Genomic DNA, 14,985 nt, shown 5'->3' on the forward strand with positions numbered 1-14,985 from the left:
TAGACAGAAGATTAAGGAAGTTTGGGTTTAAAAACTATTGCAAAACCCAGCCAATCTGTCATTACTCAGAGCAGCGGATAACCCATTTATCTTTCTCAGCATTGGCTTGCAATGGACTACCTGAAAATGTGGGGGAAGCAGATTCATTAATATCTTTCAGAAGAGAATTGGATGTTGCAGGGCTATGTGGAAAGAGCAAGTAGGCTGGGACGAATTGTTAGCTCTTTTAACAAGCCAGGACAGGCTTGATGGGCCAAATGGCCTCTTTCCTTGCTCCACAATTCTTAGTTTGAGTAAACTGCAAAACTATCAGAAGCTTCCTTTCCACCTCAATAAGACAAACAAAGACCAAATGTATGGTTGAACACAACTGATAAACATTTATTGTCTTAATTTGAGTAAATTCAAAACCATTACATTTAATGCGATCAGGAAGACATTAATTTGAATTGTTAATGCAGCAATAAATCAAGCTTTTGCAATTAATCAAATTTACAAGGAGTATTTTCATAGCAAGAAATAACACTAGGTGCGGTATTGTTTGTGAAACTATAAAGACCATTAATTTCAATACTGAATTTGAAATAAAGCCAGTTCTGGATTAAGCAGTTAGCACAGTTCCGGCCTTTCACGTGTTTTACTTAATTCCTTCACGCTTATAGGCCTTTTACTGTATTTCCACGTTTTACTTCATTCATTCACACTTATGGGCAACACACGCACATTCCTGCACGTTGATTACTTTGTGTTGTATCACAGTCCCATTCTGACATCTCAGTGGCACTAGCATGCGGGCCGATGCTGTTGCTGAACAGCAGGTGCATTCATTCTGCATGTCATCATTCTGTATTGAGTAGGTAGTTTTACTTGGACAGTACCCCTGAAAAATAGAATGAATCAACAATTGGACAATGACAAGGCAAGTACTTTTATATCATGAAAACAGCATCCAGTTTCATAAACTGTACACTTTTGTTTACTGTTCAGATTATATTTTAAACTTATTTGAGTGATTATTATGGAAGAGGGCGCGGGAAATGCAGGAATGGGCATTAGGCCGTGATACCCATACGCAATATGGAACATTATCAGATCAGAACTAGGTGCAGAATGAATTCCATCAATTCTAACACAACAACACGCAGTAACTAGATCCCAACAATGACTTCTATAGATCTCAACCATGTGTTTCAGATAGATTTTAATAACATGCCTTAATCTGGATTTCAATGATATGCTTAATCGTGATCTCAGAAGAGCAGCCATAAAACTAAAGTAATAATAGTTCAGGGCCACCGGCGGGATCTTAGGGTCCTGTCAATGTCAATGGTCTCTTGGAATGGCTTGTTGCATTTTACCGTCCCATCATGATGGGACCATAAAATTCGACCCTCAGTTTACACAAAACAAGCAACCTGGCGACATTGTATTAAGAATTTATGGACACTTCTGTGCAGTACACCCATTCCCTGGGAATTCAACCGAAGGAGCCAAAAGTATGGTAGTTACAACCTTCTCAAGTAGCAATCCTACTTGAGGGAATTGAAACCAGATCACAGAAGTGAAAGGGCAGTATGCTTATTTGTTATCTCAGCCAAGTTCTAGGCACAAAGCTTTCCACAATGGGAGGAACAGCATATATCAACAACATATCAGGAATTCAGATGCTAAATACTGCAGCCCATCCCTCAATCCTTATGAATTTCTATCCATTGACCAAGTCCAAGCCCAAATTCTCCATCTTCACTCTCATCACACACAGCTCATGCTGGCCATGCTAAATAACTAAATTACCAATATCTTGCTTCAATATATTATTACAATTACGAGGTTTAACAGAGTATTATGTTTTGAAACTGTATATTTAAATTTAGGCAAAATTGAAGAAGGTTATGTGACCTATTCTATAGTCTAACAGAAGACATTAAAGAAAGGCTTAGATTGTTTTAATGAGAAGAAGGTGCAAGGTATTATGTTTGGAGACAACAGCAGCAGTATCTAACTTCACACTGAGTACACTCGGAGGGCCGAATATTATGGGGTGCTGTGTTCATTACACCCACCTTTTCCACAACGAAAAGGTAGGTCAGGAGACTGCCCACAAAAAAAGCAGCCAATTTACACTTGGCAAGGTGTTTGGCTTCAGGCAAGATTTACACCCCGATGTGGACAGAAAGTCCCGCCTTAGAGAGCTGCCCTTAGAGAGCTGCCAGCCAATCTGATTGGTCAGCAACTCTATAGTCAAAGCAGTGCCAGGTTCAATCCATGGCCACTGCTGGGACTATTGCCAGATCTGAACAAGAGGAGGTTATAGAAGCCAGACTGAAGGTAAGTGTGGGGTATCGGCGGGGCCCAGCTGTCAAGCCCAGTGAGGGAGAGTGAGGGGCATGTGAGTCCAAGTTTGAGAGGCCAGCAAGAAAGGCTTGAAGGGGAAAGTGTGATCTTGGGTTGGGTGCCTTTGAAGGGCAAAGGGGACCCCAAAGGAGGTCCCCATGCCTTACCCGACTCCAACTCATCCAGTAAAATCTGTTAGGCCACCCATTTGGCATTGGCCTCCTGTCACGAGTAAAATAGCTGAGGGGTGGGATGAAACATTTAAGTAGCCATTCATTAGCAACCCGACACTTCCACCCCACCCCTTAAAATGGGAGACTGATTAGGACAGATGGGAAGATAGTGGACAGGACATCTATTACATGTGTCAAGCCCCCTTGTCTTCAAAACTGCCAGTAGAGCGCATTAAATTCAGGCCTGAGTCTCCCAAAGTCCTAGACAGATGATGTAGGTATTTGATTGTAAACAGTTGTCCTTTTAACTGTCCACTTACTTTTAAGTTGAAAGAGAATTGGGGGTCAAGGATAGCTAATTATCACTTCTACTTATATCCAAGCTAATGTGTTTCATATTGTCATCGGGGAGCAAGCAGAGGAAGTCATTTTGTGAGATCAGGTTACAGGCTTCCCTACAAATAAGTGAATATTATACACAGATAGCTGAGATTCTGTGTGATCAGAAGAGAGACAATCATGCTCGACATTTTGAGCTACCAAGGCCAGATATCTGAGGAAGACAGTCTCTAGTTGAAGAGACACATCCTGCAGCCTTCTAATGTTTCTGGGAGATTTTGTCCTCATATGGCCAGTCAGAAGAAGAATCGTCAGAACAAGCTTTACAGCTGTGGTAGATTTTTTTTTTTAACTATCTGAAAACTGAGGGACGCACGTTGAGTCTCTCACTAAAACTTACTACTCGGCAAGATGGGGATAAGAGAACCCACTGGAATCAAGTAGCAAAGGTGGACAGTTTGCTGTAAGCATAATAATTCTATGGAGAGCGCAATATGTGGTGAGCATAAAAGCAGAATATTCCTTTCTGCTATTTAAACTATAATTGGTTGTACGATAAATATAGATCTGGACAGTGAAGAGAATCTCCAGTTCAATTGTACCATAGGATCCTTTATGTCCATTCAACGAAAAGACAGCACCCCTATTGTGCCAGTCAGGACCATGTACTCCACTGTGCTGGATTTCTGGCATATGTTTGTCTGTGTGAAAGTGAATGATTTTTCAAAGGATTTGATCAAGCACTGAGTAAGTCCAATTTTCTCATCGACCTTGTGCAGCGCCACTCTGTGGCAATGTACGATAATGCTGCATATGTCGCACTCTTGTAGCCGTACTGTGTCACCTTTACGGGCCTGAATAATCACCAAGTGAAATATGCAGCACAGTCACAAGTCTGCTGAGAATAGCACACTTGAGACTTTTCATTGAAAATAAAGTCATATTACAAGGTTAAATGCTGCTTATGATGCGACTGTGTGGGACTTTTTAAGAATTCAGATCTCGGTGCAGTAAGTCTTTCTCTTGTGACTTTCAGGTGTACATGTTCTGAACTGAGTTAATGAGACTTAAATGACTGCTGTGCCTTTCCACTTAAGTTTTAATTCAAATTAATTAGGAATACTGTTTGCTTGTGTGATAACAGATAAAATATACCTATGAAATGCAAAGACAGCTGTGCATATAAAATTACTGAAAATGTTCATATATAATGCTCACGTATGTCTGTAAATGCATCTCAGGCTCCTTGTGTAGGGATCTGTTTGAAGGGAGCACTGAAATTAAGGTTACCGAAACTCCACACTTAATTAAGAATTAAAGATTAATCTTCTGGGCGCGGTTGCAATCAATGTCGGAGGAAACCCCACAAATATAAAAGCAAATTACTGCAGCTGCTGGAATTTGGAACAAAAACAGAAAATACAGGACAATCTCAGCAGGTCTGACAGCATCTGCGGGGGGAGAGAGAAGGGAGTGAGCATTTCGAGTCTGGATGACTCGAGAACTGGATATAGGATCAGATTTATACTGTTGTGGGGGTGGGCATGGAGCTCTGGGGCTGAATTGAGGGACAGCGATCAGTTCATTAAGGGGTGAGGAATGTGGTTGTGTGGCCCCTTTAATGGCAATCCTTCATGTGGGCCATGTGATTTGCCAGAAGCCAATGGGGACGGAGCGCGGGATCCTGAGCCTATCAGGTAGAACATAAGAACATAAGAACGAGGAGCAGGAGTAGGCCATCTGGCCCCTCGAGCCTGCTCCACCATTCAATGAGATCATGGCTGATCTTTTGTGGACTCAGCACCACTTTCCGGCCCGAACACCATAACCCTTAATCCCTTTATTCTTCAAAAAAACTATCTATCTTTATCTTATAAACATTTAATGAAGGAGCCTCTACTGCTTCACTGGGCAAGGAATTCCATAGATTCACAACACTTGGTGAAGAAGTTCCTCCTCAACTCAATCCTAAATCTACTTCCCCTTATTCTGAGGCTATGCCCCCTAGTTCTGCTTTCACCCGCCAGTGGAAACAACCTGTCCAAAGATGTGCAGGTTAGGTGGATTGGCCATGATAAATTGCCCATAGTGTCCAAAATTGCCCTTAGTGTTGGGTGGGGTTACTGGGTTATGGGGATTAGGTGGGTTACTGGGTTATGGGGATAGGGTGGAGGTGTGGACCTTGGGTAGGGTGCTCTTTCCAAGAGCCGGTGCAGACTCGATGGGCCGAATGGCCTCCTTCTGCACTGTAAATTCTATGTAATCTATGTATGTAATCTCCTATCTATTCCCTTCATAATTTTATATGTTTCTATAAGATCCCCCCTCATTCTTCTAAATTCCAACGAGTACAGTCCCAGTCTACTCAACCTCTCCTTGTAATCCAACCCCTTCAGCTCTGGGATTAACCTAGTGAATCCCCTCTGCACACCCTCCAGTGCCAGTACGCCCTTTTTCAAGTAAGGAGACCAAAACTGAACTCAATACTCCAGGTGTGGCCTCACTAACACCTTATACAATTGCAGCATAACCTCCCTAGTCTTAAACTCCATCCCTCTAGCAACGAAGGACAAAATTCCATTTGCCTTCTTAATCGCCTATTGCACCTGTAAACCAACTTTTTGCGACTCATGCACTAGCACACCCAGGTCTCTCTGCACAGCAGCATGTTTTAATATTTTATCATTTAAATAATAATCCCTCTTGCTGTTATTCCTACCAAAATGGATAACCTCACATTTGTCAACATTGTAGCTGGGCATCATCAAATTAAGCTTGGGAGTCGAGAGAGCAAGATCTGTGTTGGAGTGGTGCTGTTTTGTCTATAAAAAGTTATTTTTTCAATAAATCACTGTTGTATTTAACACTGCCTGATCACTTTCCTTTGCACTACAACACCAATATATTACCCTAAATCCCATGTGCATTAATTTTGCACGCTAACCTCTGACTTTCTGAAAATTCAACATCCAATGGTTCTCCCTCATCTATTCTGCTAGCTACGTCCTCAAAATACTTCAGCAGGTTTGGCAAACAAGATTTCCCTTTCATAAACCCTTGCTGAATTTGTCTAACCCTATTGATATTTTCCAAAAATGCCTAACAATCCTATTGTCTAATATTCCACAGGGAAGTGAAAAGATGGAATGCAGAGGAAAATGATGAAGAAAAACAGAAGTAAATGATCTTGAATCATACGCAGTACCTCACAATAGTGAATGTTAAAGTTGTCTTCAGCTGTACAGTCATCAACCCTGATGTGTTTAATTATTCCAGTTATCTTTTTGCACAGCGGGGCCATGTTATTGCCTGAAAGTAAAAACATCAAACATTTTAGAAATGACCATGTAATTTATTTGCTAAATAAATACATTTCATGCTTGTCAAATCATGGGATGAACATTTGAGGAATCCCACTGTGTCATCAATGGAAACATGACTTAACATGTCTCCTCTCACTGCAAGTAATAGACTTTAACCCAATATCTGGGGCAAGGTCATTACTGGATGTTGTTTACCAGCCTCATTTTGCCCGGCAAGGTGATAGGACGAGACCGTTGAATCTCGACGCTTGAGACATTTTATGAGATTTATCCGAATCTCCTCACTGGGCGAGATCCAGATCAGCGGGAGTGTATGCCCATGAAAAAGGGGGATGAGAGGGAATATGAAGGGTGGAGGACGGATATGAAAGAATTCTATAACATACTTTTCCGTGGGGGTCCTGAAAGGGGAGGGCCCGAAAGAGGGGAGGAAAGACCTGGAAAGGGGGACCCATAGCGACCCCATAGTGGGGTGTCCTCACTTGGTGGGATGTGGAGTAATGCCCATGTGTGCAGAGGTTCACATTGTCCATGGGTGGAGAATGGGGGGGACCCTCAAGCTCACTTAGAGATTGGGACGCCATTTCAAAATGGCAGCCCAATCTCGGTGCAGCCGGTCTGGCTGGTGAGGCCAGCTCCCAGTGTTGAAAAGATTTCCAAGTGTGGGCTTGACCGGGGAGAAATTCCCCAAGGCCCAAACAAATGACTTAACTGTGGTTGAATAGCAGTGTGGATCCCACCCTAAATGCCGGTGAGAAACAGGCTGCCAAATTCGCTCGAAATGACACTTCGAAATGTTTTGGTTGACTCAGATGTCCAAGGTGAGCAGTCCATGCCTGTAAAGGCATATTACAAGTGCCTGTTGCAACAATGATCAGGACGATTGGAGAGCTGTCATAACACTGCCATGGTGAGCCACAGGCCCAAGAATAGCCAAAGAGAAAGAGCAGCCAAAATTATTTAATATGTGCCTCAAGGAGAATGTGGTCATCATGGAAAGCCAAGCTGTCGCACCCAGGAGGATGAAGCCAATCTTTTGCAGCAGAAACAAGAAGTTTAAGGGCACTGAAATCAGCTCTCAGCTGACAAGACTTCTGAAGCGACATAGCCAGAATTATTTGAATTGAAAACATAAGGTAATCCTCTGACACTTCCACTTAATGCTGGAGGGGTGGAAGACTTGCCGTCTCCCCATGACTGGCTGTTGCGCGCCAAAGCCTCTTTTCCACCTTTCCAAATTGTTGCAATAAAGAAACAGGTCTCAGCCCATGAAATTCCCACTGGCGGCTTTCTCCAAATGCACATCGTGGTCAATCCCACTCCTTCGTTTGCTGTCGCATTCCCTTTAATAATCCTCTTTTACAGCCGGCTTTATGTTCAAAGTATTTATTGACCCTGCTTAAACAATAATTTGGGGCACAGAATGTTACATTCTTGCCGTCTCCCATGTAAAAGAAAATGTTCCTAAGTTATTTTCATGATCTTTTTTACTGTGTGCCTATTTGTTACAATTCTGCTATGTAGCAAAAATGGTCCAGCAAAATTTGCCTTAATATAACTCTTCATATTGAAAAATATTGAAAACCACAATAGTTCATTGACTTCCTCTATTCTTGTGTGTTAAGCGGTACCATTTCACTTCACTTTTCATAACAGTAACTACCCATTCCTTAATCCACCCACAAATTAGATTGGATGTTTATCCCTGAATTGCACTGACTGCCCAACATCCCTCAGTGTGCAGGTTAAAATAGTATGGCATCATTGGCACAGATCCAGTGTGCGGTTACTCACAGGAGAAGCAACAGGAATTATCCACACGTACAATTTCACCCTGCAGCTCAAGAGAAGGGAGAAATCTGTGAGTTAAGGTTCATTTTAATATTGCAAAAACATTTTGCTCATTCACAAGGTGCGAAATATAGTCAATTAACTTAATTTGGAGAGTATTCCCCCTGCTCAGATAGCATAATCTCGGCACACGCACTAAGAATCACATCACAATTATAATCAGTTGATGCCTTCATACACGGTGCACTGCCTACATTGGAAATAAATGACGACTAACCAATGATATCAGGTACAAAGAACCTATCGTTAGATGCTTTCACTGCTGAAAGATACTTTGTTCTGCTCATTCGTGGGAAGTAGATGTCGGTGGCAGGTCAACCTTTATTGCCCATCCTTAATTGCCCTAGAGAAGGTGGTGGAGAGCTGCCTTCTTGAACCGTAACAGTCCATTGTTGTAGGAGCATCCACAGTGCTGTCAGGAAGGGAGTTCCAGGATTTGGACCCAAAGACAAAGAAGGAACAGTCAGGATAGTGTGTGGCTTGGAGGGGAGCTTGCAAATTGTGGTATGTCCCATAGATCTGCTGCCCGTGTCCTTCTAGGTGAGGTTGTGGGTTCTGAAGGGGCTGTCCAAGGAGCCTTGGTGAGTGGCTGCAGTGTATCTTGTAGATGGTACACACTGCTGCCATTGTGTGTGAATGTTTAAGGCGGTGAATGGGATATCAGTCAAATGGGCTGTTTTTTCCTGGATGGTGTGAGCTATACTTATCAGCCCCTATGTAAGTTGCAGTGGTGGGGGAAGAGGGGAAGAAATCTATGTTTACCTTGAATAAAGTTTCTTGGGTCCTGGCTATAAATTAGAGCCAAAGGTGACACCAATGAAGAGGCATTCAGCCAGTATTCCATAAAGCTGAGGTTATAACGATTCTCAAAACTTACTTGCCCGTAGAATAGGGCAAAAACTACATTCCTGCCTCAGTTCTGCAGGCACTCTCAATGTGCCAAACTAAGTTCTGGCCCTTATGTCGACCTCCTGCCTGTCAGGGCTGGGAGGAATGGATTCTGTGAAGGCCGAGAAATATCATCCCTGCCAACTAGATGGTCAGTGGCAGATACTTCAGAGCAGAGGCTACATTCAGATCACCAAACTGTATCCGAAACTGAAGATGCAGCTACAATTCAAAGGTCAAAAGGAAGAAAGTAAATAGAATGTTTTGCTGGTGAGCCAAATTAGTAACTGCTGAAGGTACCGCTTCTCGGCCTTTTGGCTAAGATGAGCGTGAGATCAGGAGTAATGTCTGGATCTGGTGTCTCTCTTGTGGGGCCCATGAATTGGATTCAATTTGAATTGTTTTTTTGGAGCAGGCAAGGAGCCTTTGCTCCTGCAGGGATTTGCTCCTGTCCACACTCTGAGCTCTGGCTTTGTAACTGTGATAAAGTTTTTAAAAAGTAACTGTTTAAGGTTTAAAGCTGATGTCAGGAAGCTTATTTTCACAGTAAATGTTGATAACAGTGGAATCAACTTTCAGGCAGGATATTGGAGTTTAAATCCTGAGGGGCATGTAATAAACCATTGGAAGAGACTGTGGCTTTGCTAAGATGGTCAAAGTGACCTTCTTCAATTGTGCTCATTTGGTCAGCTTGTATGCTACCAACACTACCGTTAATCAACTTAAAGCAAGAAAGATTCCAGTTTAATTTCGCAGAATTCTATCATTTGAAACAAATTGGACATGTTGAGCTCTCACCCCTCCAGCTTTACATTGTTCCTTGTCAAACCAACTGCACACTGTCGTTCGTTTCTCTGAGGAAAATTCCCCTCTCTCATTTACTTTACATCTGTAGGAGTCACAGTTATCTTGAAAACTTTCATCTGCCTGTTAAAACAAAATGTTCCTTTTATATACATAATTATTTTAAACCTACTGTTAAAACTGCTCAGGCTTCCATGTAATACAATGCAAGGAAATATTACTGAAAAGAGAAATTTGTTTTATTTAAACAGCGGACGTTAATGATAACATTAAAGGTACTGGAAGCGATTAGGAAGTCAAATGGAATGGTGTTTATTGAAAGGGGAGTGGAGTATAAAAGAATGGATTATAAATGTTTTGTTACAGTTGTTTAGGGCATTGGTAAGACCACATCTGGATGACTGTGCACTGCTGTGGTCTCCTTTTTACAGAAGGATATGAATGCTTCAGAAGCATTTCAGAAAAGGTTCACTCGAGCGATACCTAGGATGAGGGGGCAGTATCTTGTGAAGAAGAAGGTCAGAAAGGTTGGTCCTGTGTCCATCGGAGTTTAGATGAATGAGGGGTGATCTTATTGAATCATCTAAGTTTCTGAGGGGACTTGACATGGTGGATGCTGAAAGGCTGTTTCCCCTTGTGGGAGAGACAAGAATTAGGGAACATGGGTTAAAAATAAGAGATCTCCCATTGTCCTAATTTGGATGTTTCTATGTCCATAATCCTGTGCTCCTATCTTAAACAAGTTACTATGGCACAAAGAAAGGAGGGAAGAAAGTCAGAGAGAAGGATCTTATGGGCGGAATTGTCTGGACCCTCAGCCGCGTGTTTCTCGACGGCATGCAGTTCACTGGCGGCGGGATTCTCTACTCCCTCTGCTTGTCAATGGGATTTCCCATTGAAGGAATCCGATCCTGCCAGGAAACCCACAGGCGGGTGGGGGGTTCTGGTGGGAAAAGTGAATCCCAACGGCCAGAGAATTGCGGCCTACAATTTTATAGGGCCTTTCAAGATGTTCCAAAGTGTTATATATAGAACATAGAACATAGAAAATACAGCACAGAACAGGCCCTTCGGCCCACGATGTTGTGCCGAACCTTTGTCCTAGATTAATCATAGATTATCATTGAATTTACAGTGCAGAAGGAGGCCATTCGGCCCTTTGAGTCTGCACCGGCTCTTGAAAGAGCACCATACCCAAACTCAACACCTCCACCCAACACCAAGGGCAATTTGGACAGAGGTCCTGTCTTTTACCTTTCTGCCTCGCTCCCTGAACTCCTGCTGCAGGACCTCATCCCCCTTCCTGCCTATGTCATTAGTACCAATATGTACCACGACCTCTGCCTGTTTGCCCTCCCCCTTCAGGATGCCCGCTACCCGTTCTGAGACATCCTGGACCCTGGCACCAGGGAGACAACATACCATCCTAGAGTCTCTTTCACGTCCACAGAAGCGCCTATCTGTGCCCCTGACTATAGAGTCTAAGTACTTTACAAAATACAGTCTACACTGGCATTAAAATGTTTGTTTCTGATGCTTTCTGTTTATTAAGCATAACATGCCTTCGGCAGTAAAAATGACAAGTATATTAATTCCATCTTTACACCACAACTCATAAGGAAAGTAGAGGCGGGTTAGGTGGGGCTATGGGGTTACCGGGGTAGGGTAGGGAAGTGGGCCTAGGTAGGGTGCTCTTTCAGAGGGTCGGTGCAGACTCAATGGGCTGAAGGGCCTGCTTCTGCACGGTAGGAATTTTATGATTCTTCTATGGTTCTAAGACAATTTATGCTCAACAAAGCCCCTAAATGTAATGAGGTAAATAACTATCAAATTTAGTTTAAGCGAAGTTGGGAGAGAAGATATCCAGAATATCAGGTGAACACTTCATATTGTGTCATGGGATTTTCTTCTTACATCCACAAGAGAGAGTAGACCAAGTTAAACCATGACTCAACATCTAATTTGAAAGACAGCATCATTGCTTAAATATTAAACTTAGCTATGAGCAGTGGGAGAGAACACATCCTGAGTGAGACATTGCCAAAATGAGTGTGGGTATTGGGAATTTGGAGCACAGAAGGAATTGAACTGTTTTGTCTTTCTCTTTAATTTTTGTAAGTTCATTAGTCTAGTTCAAAGCTTAATAAGGTAGCTGACTCGCCTGACTGAGTCACAGTTAACTGTCAATCACCTGAAGCCTGATTAAGGCCTCTATTGGATTGATTACTGTTGAAGTTTAACTGGTTAATGAGTCATCTCAGCTCATCTCAGCTTTTGAGTGAGACACGGCCAAAATGCTATGATTGACAGTCCCTCGCCACATCAAAGGCAGCCAAGTGCTTTCACTTCCAGTTTTTCACAGTTGGGAGCACTGAGCTGCTTTTGATGTGGTGAGGGGCTGTCATGGGGCTGCCAATCAGAGTAAGGGTGGTTATAAATCTTGTGGTTAGCATGGAAGCTGGGTAATGGAGATGCATTCAAGCATAAAGGGAAAGACATAACCAATACAACAAGCAGCTGTCTCTGGAGTAATAAAACTGTCAATCACTGGCTAATGCAATGTATTGCTGTGTGAAATTGAATGGAAGATTTGAATTTCAAAGGCTGTCAAGGAGTTTCAAGCCCTTTGGGGTGTACTAGGCTTTGGGGGAATGATCTGACCTTTGTAACAGTTGTTGCTTTTGCCTGAGGCAGCAAATGTTTTTTGTAAATGTTTTATTCATTTGGTTAGGCCAGCATTTATTGCCCATCCTGAGTTGCCCTTCAGAAGGTGGTGGTGAATTGTCGTCTTGAACCGCTGCAGTCCTTAGAGGTAGGTACACCCATTGTGCTGTTAGGGAGGGAGTTCCAGGATGTAGCCCCAGTGACAGTGAAGGAACGGTGATATATTTCCAAGACAGGGTGGTGAGTGACTTTCAGAGGAACTTCCAGGTGGTGGGGTTCCCAGGTATCTGCTGCTCTTATCCTTCTAGATAGTAGTGGTCATGGGTTTGGAAGGCGCTGTCTAAGGAAACTTGGTGAGTTACTGCAGTGCATCTTGTAGATGGTACAGCCCAAGTCTGGATATTGTCCAGGTCTTGCTCATTTGGAAATGGACTGCTTCATTATCTCAGGAGTCGTGAATGGTGCTGAACATTGTGCAGTCATCCGCAAACATGCGCACTTCTGATCTGATGATGGAAGGGAGGTCATTGATAAAGCAGCTGAAGGTGGTTGGACCTAAGACACTACCCTGAGTATATCTCCCACCAGTGGAGAGTTTTCCCCCTGATTCCCATTGACTCCAGTTTAGCTGGGGCTCCTTGATGCCATATTCGGTGAAATGCTGCCTTGATGCCAAGGGCAGTCAGCCTCATCTCACTTCTGGCATTCAGCTCTTTTGTCCAAGTTTGAACCAAGGCTGTAATGAGGTTAAGAGCTGAGTGACCCTGGCAGAACCCAAACTGAGCATCCGTGAGCAGGCTATTGCTGAGTAAGTGCCACTTGATAGCACTGTTCATGACTCCTTCCATCACATTGCTGATGATGGAGAGTTGACTGATAGGGCGGTAATTGGCTGGGTTGGATTTGTCCTGTTTCTTATGTACACGACACACCTGGGCAATTTTTCACAGTGCCAGGTAGATGCCAGTGTGGGGTGTGGAATGTTCAGGAGCACAAGTCTTCAGATGTTAAGAAAGATTAAGTGAAAATGCAATGATTTTTCACCCTACTGCCTGGACTGCTCATCAGCTTTCAGCCAGGGGTCTAGTTGGGGGTCTGCTGGGTGGGTTTTTGATTGGGGTGGTCTCTGTTGTGGAAATGATGGGGGTCACTGTTGGGGGTGCGATGGGGGTGCTGAAGGGATCTGTAGGGGGCCTCGGGTAATTTAATGGGGGTGGCTGGGGGGCAGTATTCGCGTTATTGGGAGGGGGGGCCTTCTGATGGGGGACAGCTCTGTCACAGTGATCCCCTTGAACCACCATGGGGTCCACCACATCAGGGTCACGTTTGAAAATTACCTGCCGAATTCACGCCTGCGTGACTCCCAGCTGAGAGCGCTCGAGTATCACTGAGGCCTGGAGAATTGGGATTCTAACCCGTTAATCGGATTCAAATGGGTTCTAATGACCCATCTGCATCTTCCCACTGGTGCGGGATATGTCGCTCACTGCCGCAGCCAGCAGGGGACTGAAGCATTGGAAGATCCCATTTTTAGGCCAACACTCAATTCTCTGCCGGACCAGGAAACCCGCTACCGGCAGTGGGTGGTGGAGAATCCATCCCATTATTTCATTGGAGATGGTTCAGAGAAGGTTCATTAGGATGATTCCCGGTATGAAGGGATTGTCTTATGAGCAAAGGTTAAACAGGTTGGGACTTGGAATTGAGAAGAGCGAGTGGTGATCTCATTGAAACATATAGGATTCTTAAGGGACTTGACAAAGTAAATACTGAGAGGATGTTTTCCCTCATGGGAGAGTCTAGGTCCAGAGGGCATAGTCTCAGAATAAAGTGGGGGGGGGGGGGGGGGGGGACAATGTAAGACTGAGATGAGGAGGAATTTCTTCTCACAGAGGGTTGAGAGTCTTTGGAAATCCTTGACACAGAGAACTGTGGATGCGGGGTCGTCGTGCATAATTAAGGCTGAGATAGATAGATTCTTGATCAGTAAGGGGATCAAGGGATCCGGGGATAGGGCAGTAAAGTGGATGTGAGGAATGTTGGATCAGCCACGGTCCTATTAAATGGTAGAGCAGGCTTGTGGGGCCGAATGGCCTACACCTGTTCCTATTTCATATGGTCTTAAGCTCAAATTTCCAGAGTAGGGCTTGAACCCACAACCTCCTGATTCAGTGCTAGAGAGGCTACCACTGATCTGGAGATGGTATCCTAGACGTATAGGGAGGAGTTTGCTGCACCATGTATCTGAATCATATTTACTGATACTAACCTTCAACGTAATCAGTGTCCCATTCGCAGTACTGATGGCGCATCTTGTAGCCAGACACAACCCACAGCAAGAACCATTTTCTTTCTTCACCACATATCCCTGCAAGGAGCAAAATGCAGAGTCTGAACACTGTTCGAGAAGTGTTTCTTGAAACGTCGCTACTGAAGATCCAAGCCATATTGCACATCATGTGTACCAATATTACTAACTGCAAGCAGTGACCACTGCTATTATTAATTATCATATTTCAGCATATTCTTCATATTTAGTTGGAACTACATAAAGAGTAAAATGAAAGGACAAATCTTTGTGAATAATGTATTGTTGATGTACAACTAGA

At 43.5% G+C, this 14,985-nt stretch overlaps 1 protein-coding gene across 1 annotated transcript in view; it reads right to left on the bottom strand.

The window, feature by feature from the left end:
• Positions 1–355: 355 nt before the first annotated feature.
• Positions 356–14,985, bottom strand: part of vwf (von Willebrand factor) — a 130,386-nt gene continuing 115,756 nt past the window's right edge. The window contains 5 exon segments of the mRNA XM_072471681.1: positions 356–880; positions 6,052–6,155; positions 7,964–8,003; positions 9,707–9,835; positions 14,646–14,744. Of these exon segments, the coding sequence (XP_072327782.1) occupies positions 695–880; positions 6,052–6,155; positions 7,964–8,003; positions 9,707–9,835; positions 14,646–14,744 (558 nt within the window). The 3' untranslated portion in view covers positions 356–694.

The sequence above is a fragment of the Scyliorhinus torazame genome, chromosome 13, assembly GCF_047496885.1.
Source record: "Scyliorhinus torazame isolate Kashiwa2021f chromosome 13, sScyTor2.1, whole genome shotgun sequence".
NCBI classification, from domain to species: domain Eukaryota; kingdom Metazoa; phylum Chordata; class Chondrichthyes; order Carcharhiniformes; family Scyliorhinidae; genus Scyliorhinus; species Scyliorhinus torazame.